Source organism: Leopardus geoffroyi, chromosome D4 (genome assembly GCF_018350155.1).
Source record: "Leopardus geoffroyi isolate Oge1 chromosome D4, O.geoffroyi_Oge1_pat1.0, whole genome shotgun sequence".
NCBI lineage: Eukaryota > Metazoa > Chordata > Mammalia > Carnivora > Felidae > Leopardus > Leopardus geoffroyi.
The window spans coordinates 8,316,608-8,343,406 of record NC_059342.1 but is presented as its reverse complement, the minus strand read 5'-3'; the positions used below and the strand labels follow the sequence as shown (position 1 = coordinate 8,343,406).

Sequence of the window (26,799 nt, the reverse complement as noted above, 5' to 3'; positions counted from 1 at the left end):
ATTGTGACCTGAGCCAAAGTAGGACGCTTAAACGACTGAGCCACCCAGGCACCCCTATGATTCTTTTTTTAACTTCTGAAAATCATACTATACCAACATAAAACAAAGCACATTAAATTTAATCTATTTTCACACTCTCTGAGTTATTTTTTATTTGCAAATATTCTGATTTCATCTAAAGAAATGATATATGAAGCTATTTCCCTAAGCCAGATCTCAGAATGGAACTTTAAACGTCTTAAATGCTATAGGTTTGCTCAATGTTGTTATGGTTATTATTGTAGTTATTTATTGCTGTCTTTAAACCAGAATTGAAAGCACAAATAACAAAAGTGTGATAATCTAAGATACTGTATCGATCAGCTACACCACAGGATCAGAATGTCTGCATCAGCCAAATTTGCCTGGGCCTACATCAATTTTAGGGTGCCATTTTCTTTTTTAATTTTTTTTAGCGTTTATTTATTTTTGAGACGGAGAGAGACAGAGCATGAACGGGGGAGGGTCAGAGAGAGGGAGACACAGAATATGAAACAGGCTCCAGGCTCTGAGCTGTCAGCACAGAGCCTGACACGGGGCTCGAACTCACGGACCGCGATTATCATGACCTGAGCCGAAGTTGACCGCTCAACCGACTGAGCCATCCAGGCGCCCCTAGGGTGCCATTTTCATCCCTCCCCTATTATTTTATCACGGACTCCCACATTTTTGGTACACAGGCCTTCTTCTCTCCCACAACCACTGCATCTTTCTCCTCTAACACAAATTACTTTCTAACAAGAAGGTGATCAAAACAAGGGTCGACTGGATTAAGTACTTTTAAGGCTTCTAATGCTCACACATCATAGAATTTCAATTTATCTCTCACAGAGACTTTAATGTGGTTACATCATTTGTTCACAATACTGTTCAGTTTATGTCTCTGTCTGTATTCCAGCTGAAAGTCCCCCCCCCAATATATGCTATTTTTATTTACTTTATTTATACTGAGTAAATAAAACATCAGCATAGTTCGGTAAGTAAGAGCTATCTAAACACATGTAGTTTTAAAAATGCCAACCCTCTCCCCTCTAATTACTTCTACCCTTTGTACCTGATTCCCATCTACCCGCTTTGGGTAACCAATCTAGTTTTTCATTTATCCTTCCTTTCCTTCTTGTTGGTATGAATTTCAGGTGCACATATTTTCTTATTTCTCCTTCTTTATTATACAAAACATAGCGGATTATAGCTACTCTTTTCCACTTTGCCTTTTTCATTTGTCCTGGAAATCACTTTATAACAGCTCAGAGAGACGGTCCTCGTTCATTTGTGTTACACATGCACGGTTCTCCAGGGCACGTGGGTAACTATGTATTTTAATCCATCTTCAACGTTTCAGCATTTAGACTGCAATACTGCGCAATTACAAATTGTACGGCAATGAAGAAACTTCACATATGTGTTTACACACTGTTCAAGGGGGTACCTTCAGGGTAAATTCCTAAAAGTAGAATTGTTGGATCAAATGGCAAATACATATATAGTTTTGTTTTGTTTACGTAGTGCTAAACTTTCCTCTATGAAGACTGTACCAATTTGCATTGGCACCACCAACGTGTAACAGTGCCTACGTTCTCACAGCCCCAACCACAGAACGTGTTCATGTACTTTTTGATTTTTACCAACCTGATACATAGGAAGTGAGGTCTCAGAGTACTTTTATTTTTCATGTTTCTTATTAAAGTGAGGTTGAATAGTTTTTCACAGGTTAGAGGGTCATATCTTTTACTTTGAGTTGCCTGTTCGTGTGTTTTGCACATTTTTCATTTCCTCTAATTTTTAAAGATTTACTTATATATTGAGGATATTAAGTCTTTGGGCTATTTGTTGCAAAAAAGTTTGCATAAGTTTGTCACTTATGTTTTAAATTGCAAGCCTTTGTGTTTTTCTGTAATAAATTTGATTAATCATTTATTTTATTACATCAGTATTTTGAATCCGGTTAAAAAGTCTTTTCCTTCACACAAATAAGAGAAGAATCACGTATGTTTTCTGCTGGTACTTACATGATTATATTTTTCATATTGGGATTTTTGATCCATCTGGAGTTTATTCTTGTGTATGATATGAGCTATGGATCTCACTTTATCTTTTGCTGATGGGCTAACAAGTTGCCTCAGAATAACATACTAAAAAGTCCATCTTTGTGATTACTTTGATGACTTTTTAATATTTCCATATATTCCTGGGTCTATTTCTGGAATTTTTATTCTATTCCATCAACCTATTTTTCTCATCATGTTTTAATTATAGAGGCTTTGAGGGACGCCCAGGTGGCTCAGTCGGTTGAGCGTCCAACTTTGGCTTGTGGCTCACGAGTTAGAGCCCTGCGTAGGGCTGTCAGCACAGAGCCTGGAGCCTACCTCAGGTTCTGTGTCTCCCTCTCTCTCTTTCCCTCCCCCACTCCTACTCTGTCTCTGTCTCTCTCTCAAAAATAAATAAAATATTTTTTAAAAAATTATATAGGCTTTGCGGTGTGTTTTAATGCATGGTAGGGCTAGTTTTCCCACATAGCTTTTCTTTTTCACTGTTTCCCTGGCTATTTGTTGTTCCACATAAGCTCTCGTATCAATGCACTCAGTTCCATTTAAACAAAAAGCTTGCTGATATTTTATTAAGATTGTGTTAAATCATATACTTTTGTGTCTTTCGGGAGTGCTTTTGCAAATTTAGTGTTGAATTATTTCAAGTATTCAATCTCCTTTGTTACTATTCTTAAATCACTTATTAAGTTTTTTATTTTAAGGCTAATATAGTTAACAAAGCTACCGGAGGGGAAGTGGGTGAGGAGATGGATAAAATAGGTGGTGGGGATTAAAGAGTACACTTATCCTTTGTTACTGTTTAAATGGGGCTTTTCTACCATTATATCCATCAACTGGGTATCGATTCTGTATCAGAATGCTAGCAATTTCAATTTCTGTATGTTAAGTTTCACTTTTGCTATTTTCCTGAATTCTTTTTATTTTGAGGGAAAGTTTTACCATTGTTTCTCTAGGGTTTTCCAACTATATCACCACATTATCTGCAAACCCAAATCATTTTCCTTCTTTTCCAGTATTTCTCCTCTAACTGCACTGGCTATTACTCCCAGGACAAGGTTAACTGTAGTTGAGATCTACTTTCTTTGCTCTTAATCTTAGTGGAAGTGCCTCTAATGTTTTCCCATTAAGATGCTGGCTTTAAGAATGAATTATATGTTTTTAATTAAATTGGATTTTGCCCAAAGATTTTTTTTTAGCATCTCTGGAGACATTCATATTATTTTTTTCTTCTTCCTTTGATCTGTTAACATAGTGTATTACTCTACTGGATTTACTAAGAGTGAACCAGGCTTGCATTCCTGCAATAAATGTCACTTCATTGTAATTTATTAGTTTTTTTATTGGGATGTTGGATTCTGTTTGCTAAGGTTTTATCAAGTACTTTTACATCAATATTCAAAAGTGATATCAGCAATAATTTTCTAATTATATTGTCACTAGCTTGCTTCTTTAAAATAATTTCATAATTCTAGAATAAGTTATGAAGCACTGGGTCTATCTGATCTCTGAAGGTTTGGTAGAATTCCCCTGTGAAACCAATAGGGGTTAATGCTTCCTTATGGAAAAACTACCTTATGACTTTCTCTATTTCCTTGATGAAAATAGGCATATGTAACCTTCTATTTCCAACAGAGTCAATTTCTTTAGGAAATTGTTCATTCTGTACAGATTTTCAAATTTATTTGTATGGATATTGGCAAAAGAATCCCTAACATATTTTTAATTATTCTGTTTTAATGATTATTTCCTCTTTGCCAATTCTTGTTTTGAATATTTATGCTTTCTCATTATGTTACTGGTTTGTATATTTTGCAAATTTTTTCAAAAACCATGATTTTGACTTATTAATTATATCTACATTTGTTCATTAACTCCCTCCTTTTCTTTTTTTTTTTTTTTTTTTAACATTTTCTAAGTTCTTAAGTGTGGAATTTAATTTGTTAATTTTCATCCTTTCCCTTTCATTGATGAAAGTGTTTAAGGCTGTGAATCTTCCTTTAATCACCAATTAACATATATTTTTTCTATCCTCATCCCTATGTTTTATTTAATGTTAGATGTACCCTTAAATACATCAAATTCTCCTCATCAGTCCTTACACTGAAGCTTATCCACTCATGTTTTAGTGGAGTTCCAGTAGATTCTCAAGAAACCTCCTGGATACACATTCCTCAGTTCCTGCATTTATTAAAAAAAAAAAAAAAAAAAAAAAAAAAAAGACAACAATGCTACTCTATTGGTGATGCACTTTGTATGTTGCTTTTGAACAACAAAATGTTTTTGAACATCTAAAGCCAGCCTAGCACTCTTGCCTTTGGAAGATATTTTATCGTTTTTGCCACTAACTCTGAAGACTTTAAAAGACATCTTCATAATGTTTAACAGAGCTACTCAGCTAGGTCTCAGAATTAGTTGTTACAGACCAGTAGTCCCTGGTACCCAGGAAGCCCTTTCAATATTTATAATCTTTTTATTTATAAGAAATAAGGTGGTTTTTTTTGTTTGTTTTTTTTTTAAGTTTATTTTTTTATTTTTGGGACAGAGAGAGACAGAGCATGAACGGGGGAGGGGCAGAGAGAGAGAGACACAGAATCGGAAACAGGCTCCAGGCTCTGAGCCATCAGCCCAGAGCCCGACGCGGGGCTCGAACTCACGGACCGCGAGATCGTGACCTGGCTGAAGTCGGACGCTTCACCGACTGCGCCACCCAGGCGCCCCTAGAAATAAGGTGTTTTTTAAGTTACAGTTTTAAATATTAATTTTGTTCCATTGTTTTTTATATCTTTTTTCAGGGACTCCAATTATAACTAATTGGATCATCTTTGCTTACATTTCATTTCAAACACTTTCTCTTTTCTTTTTTTACCTTGTTTTTATTCTTGTGATATATTCCTAATTTTCTTCAATGCTCTTATTAAGTTTTCACTTGAGTGTCTTATTCCTTAGGGAATTTTTAAATTAGTATTCATTTCTTATATAATTTAAACTACTCAGTGCTTTTCCTGAATTTAATCAACCCTTATTTCAGTCTTTTTTATGCTGTGTCCATTTACGTTCTTGGATTTTAAATTTCTATCTTGAAGTGGTTTGTTTTTCGAATCCCCAAATGCTTATTTGAGAATATTTTATTCTATTGTATTTAGTGGGTGGAATTTTCATCAGCTGCATTAATTTCTCATTCACTGCTGTATTTTCATGGTAGTTATATATAAATGAAGACTGTTTATGCCTCTGCATTTCTGTGTGCTGTATAGGTGGTTTCGAGTGGTTTAAGAGACACCTCGTTCTATCACGGTAGTGAAATGTGATACATTTACTGGATGGCTTTGGGGGAGGGCGGTGTTTGTTCTTCTCTTTTTCTTTTACGTCGAAGGATCACAAATGTGCTTTCCCTTACCCCTTCTTTACCTACGGCTTTCAAAAGATGCCTCTCCATTTTAAACTCATTCTCTTCTCCTGAAGTGTCACTTTCCCAAAACTGCCTCCTTTGTTTGCCATTTTAAGTTTCTCCTCTTATCAGTTTCCTGATCTACAAGATCACTTTTTTGTTCCCTGTCTTTTCACTCTTACGGTGGACTTTCTCTTTCTGGTGACGACTTTAGATCAATACCAGGCCTGCTGCTAGTATTTCCTTCTCTATTCTATGAAAATGTTAAGGGGCTGCCCTTGCAATTCACAAGGGTTTATAGCAGGAAGACGAGAGACAACTCACTGGGATTCCATGTTCACTTTTGTAGTGGCAGGTATTCTGACAATGTTTGGACAGTCTCTGTCTTCTTGTTACGCTGAGAGCATGAGTTTTAGTCCTCTGTTGCTGTTTTTGTTTTGGGGGAAGGATATATTGGGAGATTAGGATTACACCATCACCATCGGCTCAACTATGCCGCAAATGAATGTTTAATAACATTGTCGTACCATATAAAATATTTCTAATGACAGCTATGAGGGTCTAGTTTTCTACCTCTGTCAGAATACACACCGCAAAACAGGTTTATTAATTCGCCAGTAAACTGTTGGCATGTAGTGTTATGACTGCAGTGACATTAGAAGGCTGCACATCTCAAGAGTCACAAAAGACTTATGTGTATTTGAGAGTCTATCTAAAAAGACAGACAGCTAATTGGCCGGAAGTGAAAAATATGAGACAAAAAGGAAAGCAGAGTGCGGGGGAGCAGTTATGTGGTACGTAAGTATCCAGTAAAAGACGTTTGCTGCCTAGGAAATGTGACACTTGGCAATTACTTTCTGAGGCTACTATAAAAAGACGGACGTGGGCTTATGGTTCTTTCTAACCTTGTTTGCCTCTCATGCCTCAGTTCCCCCGGGTTACATGTCTCTTTTTTCTCATTCTGTTAATACTGTGGTTTTGGGTGTCTACAATAGAAATTTCATTCTATGAATTTAAGAGCTGGTGGGATCCACAGGCACACTCAGGAAGACCACATCAAGAAGTATAAGGGCCAGTGTGTGCCTTTTTCATAAGTCCTGGGACTGAGTCCACCAACGGCTGACAACAGTTTATGTGTCTACTAGGTAAAATTATCAAGAGTAAGAATTATACAGAAAAACTGATTATTTTTTGTTGTTGTTTTTGTTTTGTTCTGTTTTGTTTTTAAGGAGGCTTCATGCCCAGCACAGAGCCTAACATGGGGCCCAAACCCATGACTGTGAGATCAAGACCTGAGCTGAGATCCAGAGTTGGGCGCTCAACCGACTGAACCACCCAGGCACCCTGTAAACTGGTTATTTTTTAATTACTAGGAAGGTCTTATAATGGTGCAAAGAAATGTGCTTAATAACAATTACAAATGAATGAACAACTATCAGAAATAATGAAAATGACCATGACATTTCATAATCTTGCTATCTGTCAATGACAAAACATCCTGCTTTGGAAAAAGTTTGTGTCAAGGAAGCCATTGGGCCTCAAACGATGTGATGTCCCTGTCTCTGAGGTCTAAGCTCCATGGAGAAAAGTGTCTTCTCCAGCTTTCTGGGGAGCTTGATTTTTTTAGCAATTCCAGGACCTTTTAGAAGATGGCTATTATCTACTCACCGCAAGTCTGTTTGGCCCCATGTGAACTGAGCTAATTAACAGCGTAACAACACATTTAAGAAAGAAGCAGGGAAAAAGGAGTGGAGAAGCCTGGAGTTGATTCCCAAAACACTAAATGATGCTTTGTTGAGGTGAACATCACAAATTAGCTCAACTGCTTCCCCTCATGTGTTGGACTATTATTTTAAAGTTCAAAAAATAGGGGCGCCTGGGTGGCGCAGTCGGTTAAGCGTCCGACTTCAGCCAGGTCACGATCTCGCGGTCTGTGAGTTCGAGCCCCGCGTCAGGCTCTGGGCTGATGGCTCAGAGCCTGGAGCCTGCTTCCGATTCTGTGTCTCGCTCTCTCTCTGCCCCTCCCCCGTTCATGCTCTGTCTCTCTCTGTCCCAAAAATAAATAAACGTTGAAAAAAAAAAAAATTAAAAAAAAAAAAATAATAAAGTTCAAAAAATAAATTCAAAATGGATGAAAGACATAAATGTCAGACAGGAAACCATCAAAATCCTAGAGGAGAACACAGGCAGCAACCTCTTTGACTTCGGCTGGAGCAACTTTTTACTAGACATATTGCCAGAGGCAAGGGAAACAAAAGCAAACATGAACTATTGGGACTTCATCAAAAAACTTCATCAAGATTTTTCAAGATAAAAAACTTCTGCACAGAGAAAGAAACAGTCAACAAAACTAAAAGGCAACTGATGGAATGGGAGAAGACATTTGTAAACAACATATCTAATAAAGGGTTAGTATCTAAAATCCATAAAGAGCTTATCAAACTGAACACCCAAAAAAAAACAAATAACCCAGTTAAGAAATGGGCAGAAGACATGAACAGACACTTTTCCAAAGAAGACATCCACGTGGCTAACAGACACATGAAAAGATGCTCAACATCACTCATCAACAGGGAAATACAAATCAAAACTACAATGAGATACCACCTCACACCTCTCAGAATGGCTAAAATTAATAAGAAACAACAGGTGTTGGTGAGGATGTGGAGAAAGGGAAACCCTCTTGTACTGTTGGTGGGAATGCAAACTGGTGCAGCCGTCATGGAGAACAGAATGGAGGTTCCTGAAAAAACTAAAAACAGAACTACTCTACCATCTATCAATTGCACTACTAGGTAGTGCATCAAAGGATACAAAAATACAGACTCAAAAGGTCACTTGCACCCCAAAGTATATAGCATTATCAACAATAGCCAAACTATGGAGAACCCAAATAGCCATCAACTGATGAATGATAAAGAAGATGTGGTATATATATACATATACGTATATATGTACACATGTATATATACACACACATATATACGTATATATACGTATATATACACAATGGAATATTACCCAGACATCAAAAAGAATGAAATCTTGCCATTTACAATGACATGGATGGAGCTAGAGTGTATTATGCTAAGCAAAATAAGTCAAACAGAGAAAAACAAATACCATGTGATTTCACTCATATGTGGAATTTAAGAAACAAAACAGGTAAACATATGGGAAGGGGGGAGAAAAAAGCGCAGAGGGAGACAAACCATAAGAGACTCTTAGATACAGAGAACAAACTGAGGGTTGATGGAGGGAGGTGGATGGGGGATGGGCTAGACGGGTGACACGTACTAAGGAGGGCACTTGCTGTGATGAGCACTGGGTGTTGTAAGTGAGGAATCACTGAAATCTACTCCTGAAACCAATATTGCACTGTATGTTAACTAAAATTTAAAATAAACACAGAAAAATAATAAACTGCAGCACATGTTCTGAGTAGGAAGGATTTGCTCCAAGAAGAACAAAATTAAGCAATAAACGAAGAGAAACTTGGTTAATTTATAAGAAGGGTTACAGAAAACTTAGCTCGCTGTAATAATGGCTGAATAAAGCTGATCTGGAATCTAGGCCCATATCTTCCAAGGAAAAATTACACTTTCCACCCCAGAAGCTACATAACTACACCCACTAGAACCAGGGGCTATCGTACATCTCCCTAGAAATAGAGAAATGGTTGAGACATAAGCCCTGACCTCAAGACCCTGACAGTAAAGGGCCACGTCAGAATATGGGGGAATGCAGGGCGCCTGCTTACGCATCCAACTCCTGATCTCAGCTCAGGTCTCGATCTCACAGTTCGTGGGATTCAGCCCCACGTCGGGCACAGTGCAACAACAGGGAGCCTGCTTGGGATTCTCTCTCTCCCTCTCCCTCTGCCCCTCTGCCACCTGTGCTCGCTCGCTCTCTGTCAAAATAGATAAATATTTTTAAAAAGTCATATGGGGAAATGCAAAGACACAGGTAATGCTGAAATGCGTTATCGTCAGATAATGTACTCCCAGTCTAAGTGGAATATCAAAGAATCAAATGCTATATGCAAAGAAAGAGACAGAAAAATCACAACTATTTCTGTGAGGCAGGAGAAAAAAAATCATACAAGTTGGCTAAGAAAGCACATTCTAAATATTCTGCCAGGAGACCAGGAGAGACAGCTGAGGTGGACAGTGGGGGACTGATCTCCAGCCTGGCTCTTTTATATGCAGGAGCTGGCTGAGCCTATACGTTGATTCCACGTCTCTGAACCACAGGCTCTTCTAAAGCTGTTATTATTCTATGGATTAGGAAATTAATATTCATTGCCTAGAGCTGACATGTTCTGTGCTCTTCTGATCTGATATTCTAAAAACCTAAGGAAACAGCATTCATACCCTGAGGGGTTTGTCATCTGTAGAATCTGTAGATTAAAAGAAACAATTCTCGGAGGAAGAAAAAATACGAAATCGGGAAAGAGCGTCCCTGGAAGGAAAAAGGAAGCTTCATCCAACGGAAATGCATGAAGCAATGACAGAGCATTTGTTCTCCAAGCACAGAGAAGCACTACGAGGGCTGAGACTCCAGCCCAGCGCCTGGGCTTACATCTCAGGTCTGTCCTTTCCTCTGAACGTCGGAGGCTTTCCCGAACATGTTCTTATTCTGCACGTAGCATCTCACATTAACCTGCGATGCTCACCTTGGGATCTGGGCAGCCGTTAGCCACACGCGGGTGGGTGAAGAGCAGTGAACACCATTCAGACCCACCTTCCTCTTCCCTGTTCCGACTTATGGATTTTCATTCATCTCGGATTTTCTGATACCTGCGATCCAAGGCAGAGCTGCTCTCTCAAGCCTGTCCAGAGTCTATCTCCAAGTCTTTTAAAATACAAATTCTAGGGCCACCTGGGTGGCTCAGCCGTCTAAGCGCCTGACTTGGGCTCAGGTCATGATTTCATGATTCGCGGGTTCAAGCCCTGCGTTAGGCTCTGTGCTGACAGCTCAGAGCCTGGAGCCTGCTTCGGATTCTGTGTCTCCCTCTCTCTCTCTGCCCCTCCCCTGCTCACGTTCTTCTTTCTTGCTCTCAAAACTAAAATAAACATTAAAAAAATAAAATAAAATAAAATAAAATAAAATAAAATAAAATAAAATAAAATAAGAGTTCTAAACCCATGACTGGGTAAATGTCAAGGTTTGTGAAACAGGTTTTAGATTATGACTTTAAGTCATACAACGTGACTGCCACAGAAAACAGCGAGATCTGTAGAGTGTACCCCTCGTTTATCGCCTAAGATGCAATAAATACACAGTGAGGGCTTAGCTTCCGTCCTTCCTTCCTTCCTTCCTCCCTCTTCCTCCCTTTGTCCTTCCCTCCCTTCTGCCCTCCTCCCCTCCTCCCGCCCTTTCTCCCTTCCTCCCTTCCTTCTATCCTTCCTCCCTTTCTCCCTCCCTCCCTTCTGCCCTCCTCCCTTCCTCCCTCCCTCCCTTCTTCCTTTCTCCCTTCCTCTTCCTCCTTTCTTCCCTTCCCTCCTTCCTCCCTTTCTTATCCATTTCTCCTTTCCCATACTGCACCGGCCTCCTTGTTCACTCCATACAACGGCCACTGTAATTTCTCGCGTTTGAAACAACGTCGCCCTGTGTCCTGTGAGCAACCTGAAAATGCTTCAGTGTCTGAACCTAAGCACAAACTTACCTTCAATGCATCTCTTCCCCACAAAGAAGAATAGCTAGCTAAGCCCTCCACAAAAAGCAATGAGGTCATGATGAAGTAACCCTGACTAAAAACTAAACACGAGTTACCACCACGGGATTTGTCTTGGTCCTAGACAGGGGCCTCTTCCATCCAGCTCTCCAAAGCAGAGCAAAGGACCTAGAAGCCAGAGGCACAGTGGAGCTGATTTTGGGTTCTATTGATCACTGCAACTCTGCTAGGAGATGTTGTATACTTTTAGATACGTTCTTTTGTTCTGCGACTTAGCTGCAGACTCCCTGGGAGATTCAGGGCAGGACTGTACTTGATAACTAATTTAAAGAAGAAGGATTCTTGGGGCGCCTGGGTGGCACAGTCGGTTAAGCGTCCGACTTCAGCCAGGTCACGATCTCGCGGTCCGTGAGTTCGAGCCCCGCGCCGGGCTCTGGGCTGATGGCTCAGAGCCTGGAGCCTGTTTCCGATTCTGTGTCTCCCTCTCTCTCTGCCCCTCCCCTGGTCATGCTCTGTCTCTCTCTGTCCCAAAAATAAATAAATAAACGTTGAAAAAAAAAAAAAAAAAAGAAGAAGGATTCTTTACATGATGTTTACCAATTCATGTTAGAACTCCAACTATGTTTTTCTCAGCCAAGACTGCAGGAAGTCCAGCACAAAGTCCCTGATCCTTTCCAAATGGTACTAGAATGCATGCTCTGTGAAAGTGGTGACCTCTTTTTGTTCATTCCACATGGCAGTCAGACTCCAAGATGGCCCTCAATGATCCCTGCCTCCTGGGAGGGCATGATCGTGCCATCATGTGATCCCCTCTCGTCGAGTGTGGACTGGCCTAGGGACTAACCAACAGACGATGGCGAAGGTCATGGGTGTGGCTTCCATGATTAAGTTACATTTGACCGAGACTTCCATCTTGTTATCAGACCCCTTCCTCTCTTCCTGGCGTTGAGGACATAGGGCCACACCGTGTAGGCCCATATACCACTGAACGGGAGGTAACCTCCAGCAAACGGGCAGTAAGAAGCCAAGGCCTACAGTGAAAAGCACTTAAAGAACTGGACTCAGCCAACAACCACACAAGAGGATCCCTTCCCGGTCAAGTTTTTATATTGAAATCTCAGCACTGGCCGGAGCACTGACTGCAGGTTCTGAGACCCTACGCAGAGGATTCCGAAGCCTTGCCCAGACTCCTGACCACAGAAATGAGGAGGCAATCAATGCGTGTCGTGTTAAGCCACTAAGTCTCTAGTTATTTGTTACCCGGCAATAGATAACTGATACACTGCTATTTGCCCTGAACGGTGTCTGGCTCATGGTGGGTATGCAATAAATATGAACTGCACAAATCAATAAATGAAACGAATTCCTCTCACAGGTACAGCTAGAGTTACTGAAGGAAGTTAGTAAGCTATTCATCATGGTGCTGCTGCGTACAACACAACAAGGCGAATAAACTCAATTTTCCACGACAAACATGCTAAAGAGTGCAATTTTCCAACATAAACATATAGTAAGTAAATACAATTTCCCACAACAAACATGTTAAACAAGCTTTTCAGCAATCGTAATCGCCTCAAGGTTGACTTCTATTTCCCAGCAGATAACCATGGCCTTTCCACGGTTAAAAACGAAATACGACTGGAGACCTTTTTGCCCTTCTTAGTAAAGACACTGACCAGGAACTCAGTTTCACGATGACAAGATTCAGAACGTGCATAGCTCTGACCGAGACAGAGCTTTCTCCTGACCCGGCTAGTACTCACCATTCTCCATGCCTTCGTGGCTCCTAATTGGAAAACACACTTCAACCTTGTCGCTCATGCTCACAGAAGCATCTGGGTCAACCTCTTCCTTGCCTCTCAAGGTTTCTCATTAAATCCTCTTGCAACCTGCGGCCTGCGTTTCCAACTTCGATTTTAACCAACAGTAGGTCATAAAATTCTTTCACTTCTCATTCCAAGTTGTGATCATCGCCACGAAAGCAGAGGGCTTAGACAAATGGCGGTGGGCACGGCGGACCATGAGAGGTCCTTTCTCCAAAAAGGATTTCCAAGCTTTGAAGTAAAGAACGAGAAGGACCCAAATATACAAAAAGGCTGGAGTGGAGATGTGGAGTAGGAAAAGCATTGTAGGCAGATGGAACGGTACCTAAAAAGGCCCTGAGAAATGATCCCTCAGTAGAGAGACAGACTGGTGTGACAGAGAGCCACAGGGTGAAAGTGGCTAGAATCACAAAATATATTTTTCCCGAAGAGTCCTGTGGGAAGTCCACCATGGACAGAATCCCACAGAAACCGCTTTGCAAATGGTTCTAGAACGTTAAGTACGCCCCAGAGAGGTGGTAACTTTGCTTTACGACTGCTTGCCGAGTATCTCTGCGTTATTTTCATTGGATCGTTTTGACCCTACTTCCCTCAAAAATAAATGGAAGTCACTGTATTGTCTTTCACATTTCATTATTCTGTTTCTCCCCCCCCCCCCACCCCGACATAACCTTATGAGGTAAAAATGATCTCAGCTTCTACAAGAGAAAACAAAGTAAGCTTCTGGCAGGTTCACTAAACCCAAGGTCATGAAGCTAAAACATGGGGAAACCTGATCTGGTTAATCCAACCACCTCGCCACCCTTCTTATAACACAGGGGTTAAAATGGTGAGAAGCAATTAACAAAGGAAGGTCACACAATTCTATTTAGATGACTGGTCCAGAGTTTAGAAAACCTTAATTCTGCCTGAAATATGCCAAGAGGCGTATCATCAACCACGCGACTCTCTTACTCGGGTTTCTAAACTCACTGATAAATCTAGTTGCTGCAAACCATGAGCAAACAGTGTTTTCTAATTCCATGGCCTAATCCGACTTTGGGTTTGTGGCTAGAAGTCCCACCTCGCCCCAGGCTAAAGACTGGGTGATTAAACACAAGACAGTATCACGGAACGGGGGACAGAGTCAGGTTTTGAGGACGATACACCTGGGACAGAATGAACCAATAAAATCAGGTCAATATTATTTTTCCCTCCAGCTCACAGTGAGTCTAGACATAACATGTCTAGCACCTACCACAAAGGAGTAGCTTAGCTGAATGGAGGTAAATACAATTGGAGAGTGATTAAGGATACCCAGCAATCTCTCAGACCCGGGGAAAAAAAGACCTTGCTCAAGAATGCAAAGTCATTCCTCCGAGTGAAACATTCAAGGATTAAATGCTGGAAAAATCTAACCCCTCAGCTTTTATCTGCAAATCTTCACTGTGAAAACCCAGCTGCAGGGGAGAGAGAATTGAGGGTTGTGGGGAGGTCTCCCAAGCACTAGGGGCTTATTTGGGGGGGATGATCCTGGGAGGAGAACTTCTTGCCTAGATAAACCTCTTCGTTTCAAGTACTAACTCGTCAAATTAAGGGACGGCTGTGCTGTCCGTTGACTCACAAGATGCCCATGTCTGTTTTCTCTTCCATGTGGCACGGACTCTAAGTCTTCATCCGTGGAGTGCCTGTCTTTAAACTGGTTTATTCATGGGTACTCAATACAGACCACAACTCGGCACAATTATTCAAAGTGGAGGAAGAAAGGAATCATAAAGAGTCCGTATTCCTCCAGGAAAAGGAGTCTTTTCATTCATTTTCCCTTCAGTGACGTTAGACTCAAACACACAAGGGCTTTGGATGGCTTCATATTTTGCATCCATTCGAGATACCCCTACTGCCTCACAGAGGAAAGCAATGCTTTGTCTTCACTGACGAACAGCCCACAGGGCTGGAGCCCCAAACCAGGTCTAGCTGGGCGTCCCCGTTTAGTTGTATTAAATATCTTCCTGGGAAAACTAAAACGAAATCATGCAAGTGTTGCTCTTGGTAAAATAGCAAGAAAAGAAAGAAGTTACTCGGCAGGATTCCTATTCCTTTAACAACCCTTTGGTCCACCCATAATGTCTGAATAGTTGCCGTGATTAAATGGTACCACGGTCGGACCGGACTGTGAACGGGAGGGGTCTACTGTTGGGGAGAGGGACTACCATGCCAAAGGTACACGCTGCGTTTCTCTGGTGGTCTAGATGGAGAAGTTCAGAGTATTTGAGTTTGCGATTATCGGGGCGTGAGCAGGGGCCAGAGTTCTGCACTTTTCCTTCCTCCTGTGCCCACGTGAAGGGCATTCGGCTGGCACACATGAACTTCTTCTTCACTGTCACAGAAACAGGTACAACGGGGGGGGGGGTGGCTGGCACCTGCCACCAAGGGGCCAGGGACACTAACCTCTCTGTGATGTCTCTCACAACGAAGAATTTCCCCAGCACACACGCTGCCCATGCCTCACTCAGAAATGCTGCTCCCCAGTGGCGATTCTAGCCTCGCTGCACCCCCTGTCCCCTCAGGGTTCTCCAATGCCTTCGGGAGAAGGACAGGAGCCCACCCATCCCAGCCCCCTCCCACCTGCTTCATGACCAGCTGAGATGGTGTTTTCTGGGCTGCTCACCAAGTGGTAGGCTTACAGGGGTTTTGTGTGTTGTTTGTTTGTTTGTTTCTGCAGGGGGAGGTGAGGAGGAGCAAATTCAATTCAAGAGAGAAGAGTTAGGGAGTCCGCTGTGGCACCTATCAAAATCCATGCTCTCTAACCAGCTTTTTCAGTAATTGCGATGAAGAGGGAGGTTTTCATGCCCCAAACCCCATGAGTGAGTGAGTGAATGAGTGAGTGAGTGAGAGAATGTCTGTGTGTTACATCCCATATGACCTGGTTGGTCTAACTGGCAGTTTTAAAGTTGTATTTTTATTTCTGAGAGAGAAAGAGAGAGAGAGAATGAGCGGGGGGGGGGGGGGGGGGGTGGGGAGGGGAGGACAGAGAGACAGAAACAGAGACAGAGACAGAGAGAGAGAGAGAATCCCAAGCAGGCTCTGCACTGTCAGCCCCAATGTGGGGCTCGATCTCATGAACCATGAGATCACGACCTGAGCGGAAATCAAGAGCCACTCAGGCTCACCCTAACACAGTTTATACACATAATCCCGTGCCACTCTGGCCATAAAGAAGTGGGGTCTACACACTCTCTCCTCGAACCTGGGCAGCCTTATCCCTGCAGTGATCAATATGGTACGACACAGGTGATGTCGTACTGATTTCCAGGTGCGTGTCACCAAGAGTAATGCGGCTGCTGCTTAGTCTGTGGGAAAACTCTCTCTTGGAGCCATGCGTCTCCATGGAAGAAGCCCGTGGTGGGAGGAGCTCATGTGGGAGGGAGCCAAGCCACACGCAGGCTCCCCACTGACTGTCCTAATCTCCGAATCCTCTCCATTTTACGAGGGTTCTCTGGAGAAACAGTATCCATAGGGTGTGTGATGTACATAGTACATAGGGTGTGTACGTCGGGCAAATCTAAAATCCACAGGGTAGGCTGGCAGAGTGAGTACCCGGGGAAGAGCCAGTGCTGCTGTTCAAGTCCAAAGGCCATCTGCTGGCAGAATTCCTTCTTGCTCAGGGAAGATCAGGCTTTGTCCTGTTAAGGCCTTCAACTGATTGGACGAGGCCCACCCACATTCGGGGGGCAGGGGAGGGGAGTGCAATCTGCTTTACTCAAAGTCGCCAATTTAAATGTTGGTCTCATCCAAAAACACCCTCACCTAAACATCCAGGTAATATCTGACCAAATATCTGGGCCCGCAGCCCACCCAAACTGGCACAAAACCTTAACCGTCACACCAGCCCAGATACCAGCCCAGGTAAAGGAAGCTTTCTTGCATCCCCCCAGACCAGGCTGGCCACCAGCTGAGTCCCAGAGGGCAGCCTCGGTCGATGCCACAAGGAGCAAAAGCCTCACCCAGCCCAACCCTGCCTGGTCCCTTAACCCACAGAATCTGGAAACGTGATCAAATAGTTATTTTAAGTCACTGGGTCCGAGATGGCTCGTTATACTCTAAGCATAATTGCAGCACTAACTTTCACTCACATCGCTCCCCGTCCCTCTCCACCCGGTCTCGAACACAGCTCCTTCCAGCCTCGGGGCCTTGCCACCTGCCACTTCTCCTGCCCCGGGGTGCTCGTCCTCCGGTTCTTGGCTTAGCTGGCTGCTTTCATCCTTGCTGCCTCACATCCAATGTTCCTTCCTCAGAGAGACCTTCCCTGACCACTCTTTGAACTGGCCTCCCTCCCTTCCTTTGTCTCTTTTTTTTTTTCTTTCCCATTGGGTTCAAAACATTTATCTCGCTCTGCAATTGCCTCGCTCTGTCATTGGTTATTGTCTTCCCCCAATTAAAATATTAGCTCCATACAAATGGGTCTTTCTCCAGCTCATTTACTGTTCAGCCAGTGATTCGCGCAGAACACGTGTTCGATAAATGTTTGTTGAATGAAAAATAATGAATGCCGCTATCGTTTGTAGGTGACTGACTTCAGGATCCTGGTCATAGGCTCCAACTTACTCACTTGCTACCACAGAATTTAATGAAGGGAGATTAATACTCCCAAGTGATACAAAGGATGTTTTTCTCTGACTTTTCCTCTGTTCTTTTTTTCCCCCTCTAATGAGATGAGGAACCGCAAGGGAACAAGATACATAGCGTCCTTTTAAAATACCTCGGAGACAAGAAAATCATTGCTTTTTTATACTTGATTACCTATGAGGCTTATTCATGTATCTTCCTAACTCTTCCAGATTAATTAAAAGACAGCTCTAAACCGAACAAGGAAGAAAGTGTCTGTCTCCTCTCCTGGAGACCTGGTCTACCATTAACCTTTGTATGACACAGTCCCACATCTTAAATTCCTTTGTCCTCCGCCCCCCCCCCCCCCCCCAACCAATCAGGAAACCTTGGGGAAGGGGTAGAGAGGAGGCAGGCCCATCCCCCACCCACTGTGTGGTTCCTCTCCATTTTCCAGTTCCTTAACATATTTGAGGGATGAAAATAATATTCTTCCCCCATCACCTGAACTCAAGACCTTATCCACAGGCCCTTCCTCTGTGCGGCCACCCCACCCTATGTACTATCCAATTCCGGTATGTTCTGATTCTCCCTTGTATTAACTCTTTCTTTCTTTTTTTTTTTTTTTTTAATTTATTTTAGACAGAGAAAGAGTATCTGCAAGCAGGGGAGGGCAGAGGGGGAGACAGAGGATTCAAAGCGGGCTCCGTGCTGGGAGCAGAGAGCCAGATGTGGGGCTTGAACTCATGATCTGCAAGATAATGACCCAAGTCGAAGTCGGATGCCCAACGGACTGAGCCACCCAGGTGCCCCAACTCTGTCTTTTATTCCTGTATACTGATGCTTTGACATTTGGGACCTTGGGGACCCCAGGGAGACCGCCCCTCCTAGATGAGCCAACTCCTGGAGACAGTCACCAACTCACTGCAAACACACTTTTCAAGCACAAGCCGGTCAATCCAGAGCCCACACCCCCAACACTCCCTATAGCAGGCTCTCACACTCCAACTCCAGGCCACCATCAACAATAATCAACCCAGGGCCAGGGGCCCGGCAACTCGGGACAGACCCTAGACCCCCAGCCTGCTGAAACTGTTCAAACCAGCCACCCTCAGCCTGCTTACCCCGCCTCCCCCATTCTTCCCCCACAGAAACCACAGTGAAGGCTCTTACCCACAATTCCCCTTACTCCCCCTGACCCACCTACCGCTTCTCCACGTGCTCACCACCATGGTGTGGCATGTTTCCTTCTCTTGGGAACCCTGAGGAACTAACCTTCCAGCGGCAACCATCTCCAGATTCGTTGACCTCACTACATTTCAAATTTCCTATCAATACACTGTATTTTGTTTTAAAAAAATTTTTAGTGTTTATTTATTTTTGAGAGAGAAAAGAGAGAGAGTGAGCAGGGGGAGGGACAGAGAGAGAGAGAGGGAGACACAGAATCCGAAGCAGGCCCCAGGCTCTAAGCTGTCAGCACAGAGCCCGACGCGGGGCTCAAACTCACGAATCGCGAGATCATGACCTGAGCCGAAGTCGGATGCTTAACCAACGGAGCCACCCAGGCGCCCCACAAAATTTAAAAATTCTTGATTTAAGGGGCACCTGGGTGGCTCTGTCAGTTGAGTGTCCACCTCTGGCTCAGGTCATGATCTCACAGCTCATGAGTTCAAGCCCACTGTGGGGTCTGTACTGCCAGCTCAGGGCCTGGAGCCTGCTTCGGATTCTGTGTCTCCCTCTCTCTCTGCCCCTCCCCTGCTCGCATTGTCTCTCTCTGCCTCAAAAATAAATAAACACTAAAATAAATTCTTGATTTAGATCCCCAATTCACTCAACAAACACTTAGTGATGCCTTGTGGGTACCAGGTACTGTCGAAGGCTCTGGGGAGAAAAGGATGAACCAGGCATGCTCTTGGGAAGGCTCGTGGTAGAAAGAGGGACTCAAAAAAATATGTTTGAGAAAAAAAGGAATAAATGATTGTCTTCTCAGACTTCATAAGCTGGAGTGCTGGACCCCCTGGTGTGTTCCCTTCATAAAATCATTTGTCAGTTTTAGAGGGCCCGAAATTAGAATAAACTGGTTTGTCTTGTTCTGTTCCTTTTTTTTTTTTTTTTTTTACTTGACAAGCTATTGAGACTGGGACTCTAAAAGATTGTTCAGTTTTTCCTAGTTATTATCGACTAGACTTAATGGAGTTTCCTTCGGAACATCTTCACAAAAATACAGCCTGGCTATCCCTCAGAACAGCCAAGGAAACTATTATTTGGGGGGGGGGGGGGAGCAGAATATAAATGTTAATAATAATGGTAAACACTTACTGAGCTCTTAATACATGCCATGCATTATACGTGTATATATGTTATTTTATTTAACGATGTAACACGCGTGTGACCATTCTTACTTTACAGATGAAGAAACTGACGCTTACATAGGGTGAATCATCTCCTGAGTGCAGCACAGCTAGTAAAAGACATCACCGGGATTTGAATCCAGGCACAGTTACTCCAGAGCCTACTTGTTTAATAACTAATTCCATACGTGAGCTAAGAAACTGTATCATTTTCTAAGGATACATTGCTTAGGCCCATTCTTCCAATCCATTAAAGACTTTGCACCCATCCCAAAAACTTCACCCGGGGAGAAAGCCTCGCCATTCGGACTTCTGCTACTCAAGGTCCGATATTTGAATACAACACCATGCTTCTTCTAAGAGGATACTAGAATCTGTTTCTCAACCTGCTCTGCCTGGCCATCACCCACAGTGGTCTAGTTGGCCACACAGTACGACGAGCTACTAAAAAAACAACTCCAGAATAGTTTCTCTCCAGAAACTCTCCATAAAAAGAGGAGCTAGCTTTAACAACTGCATTTTAGGACTCAAGCTGTTAAAGAGCGTGAGTTCTCTGCTTCCTTGTTAGTGAATCTTTCCCAAGGAATTTTCAAAAATTCACACAATGACTGCCTGCCTGCCTCAGCTTTAATTATTCCTTCTATTTCCAAGAGTCTGGTCTAATCCCTACCACAGAGGTCACCTCTAGACTCTATTTACGGCTTTAAGGGAAAACATGTTCTTCTGTGTAAAGGAACTTCGTCCTTATAGGCCAGGCACTGGGTTACTTGTTGGGGAGTCTACGAGTTCAATGACCTCGAACCTCCAATATTTCTTCTCTGAACACATATCTGTGGGAAAGGAATTCATAAGACACTGAGTAATGGTTAAATCTCAAACCTGGTCCTTTGTTCCTCCATGTGTATGCCTACGAATTAAATAAAATTACCATCACTGGGGTGCCTGGGTGGCTCGGTCAGTTAAGCGTCCAACTCTTGATTTCTGCTCAGGTCATGATCTCAAGGTTGGTGAGCTGGAGCCCCACATTGGGGCTCCACGGTGACTATGGAACCTGCTTAGGATTCTCTCTCTCTCTCTCTCTCTCTCTCTCTCTCTCTCTCTCTCTCTCTCCGCCCCTCCCCTGGACTCTCTCATGCCCTCTCTCAAAAGGAAAAACCAACATTTAAAAAAAATCACCATCCTTGACAAACTGAACACTTTTCTGGCACCTTGCGTTTTAAAATTCCCAGGGGAAACACTGAAAGCTACTTTCTTTTCCCTCCTGCAATCTAGGAGTTGCTGAGTAAGGCTTCTGATCCGGGGCCAAGACTCAAACTAAGACACCAGTCAAACAGTATTTAATACTTATTTTTTAAAGACCCAGACTTCTCCATTCCAGCCCAGAGTAAAGGGAGAAAACACATCGGATGGTTTTCTTTTCTACCACAACAAGCATTTATCGAATGCCTACTGTGTGCCTGAGTCTGTTCTAAGGCCTTGGAGCTGTAGCAGTGAACTTGGATTCGCTTTGTCCCAGACGAGCACGTGTGGACCTGAGAGTTATTTGAACTTGTGGGAATTCTTATCAACGGAACCACATCACAACAGCAGAGCATTTTCAACTGTACTCAGAATCTGAGAAGTTAGGGTCGGAAGAAAGAAGCCCCAGGAGTCTTTGGAGGCTTGCAGCTGTCTGGGGCTCTGCTCCCCACCCTTACTAGGATGGGGTGTTTAATACGAGCCACGCCGTGGAGCTGTTTGTTACCCCTTCATATCTCTATGCAAAGTTTGGTGCTCCCTATGCACATTTTGTGGGGCCAGGCTCTATGGGTTTCCTCGGATGCGCAAAAAGGTCCAGGACCCTAGAAAGATCAGAAGCATTCGCCAGCCCACAGCTCCAGGAACCTACGGACTGGAAAACGTGCACGTCGTGGGAGAGGTCGCTTTTTGAACCTAAAAGGAGACACCTAGTAGAGAGCCCACACCGGCCGCGACAGCCGCCCCGGACCGGTGCACCCCCGGCACAGCCCTCCCGGCGCGTCAGAACGCGGCCAGCACCAGGCTGCAGGTGCGGCTGGAGGGCGGCCCGCCGCCGGGGAGGGAAGGAGAGCCCAGCAGGCCTGGAAGAAAGGAGACAGGGTTTCCCGTCCCGCTCTGCTCCTGGGTGGGTGCGTCGCGCGCCTCTCTTCTCGGGACCTCGCTCCGGACACCTCTAAGTTACGGCCAAGTTCTCAGGGCCCGGCTGCCCACGGCTTCCAAGTTCTCTGAGCGCACTAAAGACGCAACGCGGGCCGGGCCGGGTGGGCGGAAGCCTCCCGGCACGTCCCCCCCCCCACCACCCCACGGGGAGCCGCGGGGCGCACCCCGCACTCGCCCGCGCCGCGCACCCCCCGCGGACGCGCGGACGCCCCCGCCGCCCGCACGCCGCGCTCGCGCGCGCCCGGCCCCAACTTCCGAGCGGGACTGGGTACTTCACCGTCGGTCACCGTCGCGTCCGCCTCCTCCCCCGCCGGGTGCACCTCCAGCCGCAGGCACTTCGGGCTGGGGGGCGACAGCGGCCCCGCCCCGAAGAGCTGCTCCTCGGTCACGAAGCGCAGCTGCACGCGGAACTGCAGGCGCGCCGGGCCCCGGGCCATGCTGCGAGCGCCGCCGCCCCGAGCCCGGGCGGCGCCCCGGGAAACGGCCGGGGGAAGGTTTCGGAGGGACTTGCAAACGCCGGCCGCCCTCCTCACCTCCGCGCGCCGCCGAGCGTCGACCTCCGGCAGCCCGCGGGCTCCTGCCGGCACCTGCCGCCCGGGGCCCCGCCCGCCGGGGGCGCGCGGGGACGCGGCGACCCCCGCCCCGCGGGCGCCGCGCAGGTGCGCGCGGCCACGGCTCCCAGCCGCACGTTGGCGGAGGGCGCGAGGCACCTGGAGGCGCCGGGGCTTTGCAAGCAGAAGGGTGACACCTGCTGTTCGCTGGGTCCGCTCTGCGGGCGTGGGCGCGGGTTTGGGAACGGCCGGGGCCCGGGCTCTCTGCCGGCTGCGCCTTCGTCCGGGTTCCGGGCCACTCACACCCGCCGGGGAGAGGCCGTCCCGAGTGCGGACGGCGGCGGCCAGGCGGCGGGGGGGGAGACGCTCGCGCGGGCACCTGGCTGGCCTCCAACGACCGCAGTCCCCTCCGGTCACCTGGCGTCGCAGGCTCGCTCTGTCGGATGGACCGTTGCCCTCGCTGTGGGTCGGGAGGGCCTGGGACGCTCGTCCCCAAGTTGACGCCCGGCCCCAGCAGCTACCCAACCTGGCCGGTTGGCTCCGGCATCCAAGGATGGGGGCGTTGGGAGGGGGGGGTCTCCAAACCCTGGGGAGCCACATCACACGTTAATCTTGTGCGAAGAGAAATTGGTCCGCGGCAGGAAATTAAGAAAAGAAAGACGTCTTTTTTTTTTTCTTTTTTTTTTCTTTTTGACCAGAGGCCCCACAGCCATAGACTCAGTGCCATCAGGGGAACTTTTCTTCACATTCGGAACCAACTTCTGTGTGTCCTTGGTCGGTGACCCCCCTCTGGCGGAATGGATTGCAGGAAGGAAGCAAGGATTGTAAATCCGTTGGGATTCCACGAAGGCGATGTCCTTAACTAAGCAGGCTGACTTCAGAGGAATGAGCTTCCCTAGAGGCCCCCGGCGGTCCCGACCCTCAAACCCTGCCAGGTCTAAGAAATCCCTGGTCTCAGGGTCTCCCCGCCCCCTCCCTCCAGCCCCCTCCACCCCCCCCCCCCCCCCCCCCGCATTGTGGTCCTGCTTCCTGATGTGGCCTCTCTGACTCCTCACCTTGTTCCCTGAAGAGGCCTTCTCTATGGTCTTTTGTAGCAACGTGGATGGAACTGGAGAGTGTGAGGCTAAGTGAAGTAAGTCATCCAGAGAAGGACAGATACCATGTTTTCACTCTTATGTGGATCCTGAGAAACTTAACAGAAGACCATGGGGGAGGGGAAGGGAAAAAAAAAGGTTAGAGAGGGAGGGAGGCAAACCATAAGAGACTCTTAAAAACTGAGAACAAACTGAGGGTTGATGGTGGAGTGGGAGGGGGGAGGGTGGGTGATGGGCAATGAGGAGGGCACCTTTTGGGATGAGCACTGGGTGTTGTATGGAAGCCAATTTGACAATAAATTTCATATTAAAACAATAAAGAGGCCTTCTCTGGCCTCCTTCGCTGTCTTGTCTCTTATCATCTAAGCACCATGCTCTTTTTACCTCATTCTCACATCCTTACCTCTTATTCCCACTTCTCACAAATCATGGCTTTGATTTGTGCCCTCGGAGTTTCCAGGGATCATGATGATATCCAGAGAGTTGGAGCTGTGGAGAGGGTTTCTGGGGTGGGGACCACAGAGCACCTGCATGCTGCCCCACCCCCCACCCCTCACCAACCAGGCTGCCTGCCGTGCTCCCAGCCTCCTCAGAGCACTCTCCTGCCCTTCCCTCATCCTTTCCCCTTACTACCCACTGCCTAGATGGCACTAAGTACTTTCATGCTGCTGAAGACCCCTAAAGCAGCTCTTGAACCTCTTTATCCTTCTGTCAAAAAAGCCTGTTCAGGGGCACCTGGGTGGCTCAGTCGGTTGAGCTTCCGACTTCGGCTCAGGTCATGATCTCAACAGTCTGTGAGTTCGAGCCCTGCATCGGGCTCTGTGCTGACAGCTCAGAGCCTAGAGCCTGCTTCGGATTCTGTGTGTGTCTCTCTCTCTGACCCTCCCCCGTTCATGCTCTGTCTCTCTCTGTCTCAAAAATAAATAAACATTAAAAAAAAAAAAAAACGCCTGTTCAGCCTTCATATGTTGTCCGAGGCTAAGTGGAAAGTAGACCTGGGCGGGGGGAGGGGATGTCTGATTTCTCCTCAAAGTGAAAGGTGGGGGCGCCTGGGTGGCTCAGTCTGTTGAGCCACTGATTTGGAGCTCAGGTTCGCGGGTTCAAGCCCCGTGTCAGGCTCGCGGCTGTCAAGCACAGAGCCCGTTTTGGATCCTCTGTCCCTCTCTCTCTCTCTCTGCCCCTCCCCCATCTCTCTGTCTCTCTCTCTCAAAAATAAACATAAAAAGAAGTGAATGGCGGATGAAAATGACTCATAAAGCATCTCTAGGGGCAGCTGGCTGGTTCAGCCAGTACAGCGTGCACTCCTGATCTCTAGGTTGTGAGTTAGAGCCTGGCACTGGGTGTAGAGATTGCTTAAAAAAAAAAAAAAAGGAAAGAAAGGAAGGAAGGAAGAAAGAAAGAAAGAAAGAAAGAAAGAAAGAAAGAAAGAACCTCTGAAAGGGCACTATCTTGACCTTAGTAGAACTCCCACCATACCCTCAAGAAACCAGGAGTTTTGTGACTTAAACAAACAAACGTAATGGCAGTCTTTCCTCCACATTAATACGGGGGGCAGAGACTCAACTTCAGCTAACTGGAGCAAAATACCAAAATATTATGATTCACTACGAAACTGGGAAATCTAAGCTTTGGTCATGACTAGATTTAGGGACTCAATTAAGGTTACCATATGGTCTCGCCTCGCCTCTTACAGGAAGGTCTTAGTCATATGCTGGAAGCGGTCGCCGATTTCCTCCATTTCAGCAAAGGCAAGGCCCCTTCTACTCGCTCCAAATCAGCTTGGGTCAGTGGACCATAACCGGCTTGCTGTGCCGGATCTGCCCGACCGCAGCCTGGGCCAGGGAGACTGGGAGCCTTCCCGAATGTGCATCATCAGAATGAGGGATGAGCAGACACCCACCAGAGGAAGGTAGCTGGGATGCGAGCGATGGCATCTCATCGTGCTTACCCCATGCCCAGCGCGGGCCCAAGCATATCATGTGCATTAATGCACTGACTCCTCCCCGCCACCCCGAGAGAGAGATACTGTCTCATCTTTACTGATGAGGAAACTGAGGCACCAAGGAGCAACGCACTCGCCCGGGCTCCCAGCTGAGAAGTCGCAGAAGCCCTCTCCAACGGTTCAGACACAAAAGTAAGTTTGGAATAGCCCTTACTACCATTTTCCAACGTCAGAAGCTAGGAGCCTAATTTCTTAGTATTCCAAATGGATACAGCTCGAGCCCCCACAAGTGTGGGCACAGAAATTCCTACTCTCCTTTCCTTCTTGTCTTCCCAGGCTCACAAAGATGTCTAAGAATTCCTTAGGCTTCCCCTCCCTGGAATGTTTCACCTTCCAGCCGTTGTTTTTACGGTATCTGAGCGGTATCTGCCCGGGTCCAAGCACTGGGAGAAAGGGAGTCATTTCTTCTTACCTTTGTGTTGAACATAAGGCAGATCCACTCCATCTATTGAATCATCTAATTGAACCACCACGGCTTTCGACTCTCTAGCGTATCCCAAGCTTCTGTTTTCTGTCCGACAGCCGTCACTCTCTTCCTCCTCCTCGTTCCGGTCATCCGCATTTTCTTCTCGGGGCCATCCAGCTTTGTTTTACTCAGTTCGGGAGGGTGGCTGAGATGACACAGGGGCCCCACCGTGCAATGGAGCGCTTGTGGAGACCAGCTGGGCACACGCACCTGCTGAGGTCCCGTCTCTGGTGGGCCGGCCTCCGACCATGCCGGGGGTGGGGGTGGGAGGATGTCTCCCAGCTATCCGTAGGGACTGAATGGAGGTCAGAGGATCAAATGGGGAAACCACAGCCGTGATCCAGAGTTTTCCTCTGGCCAACCTCTTCTGCCCGGGGCCTGTGACAGCAAGCTTGGCATCCAGAGGAGCATCGCCAGACAGCTGCTGAGCTGAGAGCAAAGAAACCCAGAACTGGGTGCATTCCCGGAGGTCAGATGGTCTCTGGGTGAGCATCTGCCCCTTTGTCTATCTCTTGCCTCCCACAGGGAGCAGCCCAATCTGGTAATGGGCTGCGATTCCATAGGTTGAAGTCTAGACCAAGGTCTTCAACACCCCCCA

The 26,799-nt window shown here is 45.9% G+C and overlaps 1 protein-coding gene across 1 annotated transcript in view; it reads right to left on the bottom strand.

Moving 5' to 3' along the window:
- The window catches only part of LOC123593587 (histone-arginine methyltransferase CARM1-like), a 246,751-nt gene extending 221,280 nt beyond the window's left edge, over window positions 1-25,471 (bottom strand). The window contains exons 1-2 of the mRNA XM_045469666.1: window positions 25,425-25,471; window positions 22,366-23,225 (exon numbers count right to left, since the gene is read on the bottom strand). Of these exons, the coding sequence (XP_045325622.1) occupies window positions 22,366-23,225; window positions 25,425-25,471 (907 nt within the window). The remainder of the gene's footprint in view (window positions 1-22,365; window positions 23,226-25,424) is intronic.
- Window positions 25,472-26,799: the final 1,328 nt, after the last annotated feature.